Below are 1999 nucleotides of genomic sequence, written 5' to 3'. Positions count from 1 at the left end.
AAAAAAAAAAAAAGTTGCATGAAAAAAAAGTATACAATTAATGTGAAATCTGTGTTTGATGTGGAAGCTCGATGCCCTAGTGTAGGAAGTGCCAGGACAGTGAGGCGGCAGTGATGTGGGAGTGGGTGGGTGGGGGAGCACCCTCATAGAACAGGGGAAGGGGGGTAGGATAGGGGGTTCTGGAGGGGGAACCAGGAAAGGGGATAACATCTGAAATGTAAATAAATAAAATACCTAATAAAAATAATCTGTCTTTGATAGCTTTACCTTAATTTGTTCGTTTAGTGCAGACCTTGGCTAACATTTTTATATCTATTTTTTTCTGTAAAGATTACATCATGTTTGAAAGATTAAAAGTAAATTGAGTATTATTACACAACACTATTATTTTTGATTATTGTTTTGAAAAATCATTCAACTCTTAGTAATTAAAAGCAAAGATTTTTGTTTGCTTTTTGATAGGATATGGTAGCCTTATATTATTGATCCTCTGCCTCCTCCTCCTCCTCCTCCACCACCACCACCCCCTCCTCAGTACTGAGGTGACAGTCAGTTACCATCAATGCCCAGTGTATACAGTGCTGGGAACAGAACCTAGGGCTCCGTGCATGTTAAGCAGATGATTTGCCAGCTAAGCTGCATCCCCAACCCTAAAGGCATCTTTTTGAATTGGAGTAGTTTAACAAATCTGTGAAGGGTTTGTTGTTGGCTTATTTTAACTTAAATTAAAAAAAAAAAATGTATGTGGATGTTTTGCCTCCCTTATGCTGTGTACCACATTTGTGCCCAATGCCCATGAAGACCAAAAGAGAGCATTGTATTCCCTTGACCTGGGAAATATAGATAGTTGTGGGCCATCATGTGGGTGCTGGGAACCGAACCTGGATCCTCTGGAAGAGCAGTGTAGTTCTCTTTAATTGTTGAGCCATGCCGGGCAGTGGGAAGCAGAGGCAGGTGGATTTCTGAGTTTGAGGCCAGCCTGGTCTACAGAGTGAGTTCCAGGACAGCCAGGGCTACACAGAGAAACCCTGTCTTGAACTCCCCCAACCCCCCCCCCCAAAATTGCTGAGCCATCTCTCTCTAGCAACAATATCATGATTGTATGTAAATCTGTTTTCAAGAATATTTTGAATTGATTGTGTTGATTATGCTGCAGTTATCAATGTTCGACTCTTTTACATTGCACTATGTCATTGTCATCTATAAATAGATCGGGCTTGTCTTCTCAGCTATCCTAGGATGCTGTAGCCAAGTGGCCACGGGTTAGATACACCACCTTTAAATGAAGGTCTTGTTTTGTGTTTAAGTTCATTTTGTTGCTGAATATGTAGTGGAAAAATGAATTTTGGGCCAAGTGTTTATTATAATTAATACACAGTACGTCCTGAAGTCACTCTGCGTCTGTTGTTCTATCTGATGCGTATTGTTTAAATTTTCTTACAGGTGAATGGTACTCTGGTGACCCATTCAAATCATCTGGAGGTGGTGAAACTAATCAGATGTAGGTGAATGTTATTTTTTAATTTGTTTTCTCAAACCATTAAAAAAGGGTCACCAAGCATTTTTCTGTAACTGGCCAAATACCAAGTATTTTAGGCTTTGTGAACTACATAGTTACTACTGGAGCTTGTTACTGTAGCACAAAAGCATATGTGGACAATATACAAATGAGTGGATATGGCTTAGTTCCAATAAAACATTATTTGGCAAATCGGTCTGTGACCTAGCCCTGTAGCTTGGTGTTTTCCACGCCCCCAACCCCATTGGAAGGTCTAAGGTAAAAATTTACTAGTTATTTTGTGTCAGCTCCCAGCTTCAGTATGTCTGTTTGAAAGTATATAAATCCTGACAATCAAGGAGCTTGAGAATCGGATACAGTGTCCTGAGAAGAACTTAAACGCATGAAACTCAAGAAGAATGAAGACCAAAGTGTGGACATTGTGCACCTTCTTAGAATTGGGAACAAAACACCCAGGGAAGGAGTTACAGAGACAAAGTT

The 1999-nt window shown here is 40.1% G+C and overlaps 1 protein-coding gene across 5 annotated transcripts in view; it reads left to right on the top strand.

The window, feature by feature from the left end:
* The window catches only part of Arhgef12 (Rho guanine nucleotide exchange factor 12), a 142068-nt gene that overhangs the window by 84372 nt on the left and 55697 nt on the right, over positions 1-1999 (top strand). For all 5 annotated transcript variants that reach the window (XM_029481425.1, XM_021171561.2, XM_029481424.1 and 2 more), the window contains one exon: positions 1444-1501. In XM_029481425.1, coding sequence (XP_029337285.1) covers positions 1444-1501 — 58 coding nt within the window. The remainder of the gene's footprint in view (positions 1-1443; positions 1502-1999) is intronic.

Source organism: Mus caroli, chromosome 9, assembly GCF_900094665.2.
Source record: "Mus caroli chromosome 9, CAROLI_EIJ_v1.1, whole genome shotgun sequence".
Classification (NCBI taxonomy): domain Eukaryota; kingdom Metazoa; phylum Chordata; class Mammalia; order Rodentia; family Muridae; genus Mus; species Mus caroli.
This window is presented reverse-complemented; position numbering and strand designations above follow the sequence as displayed.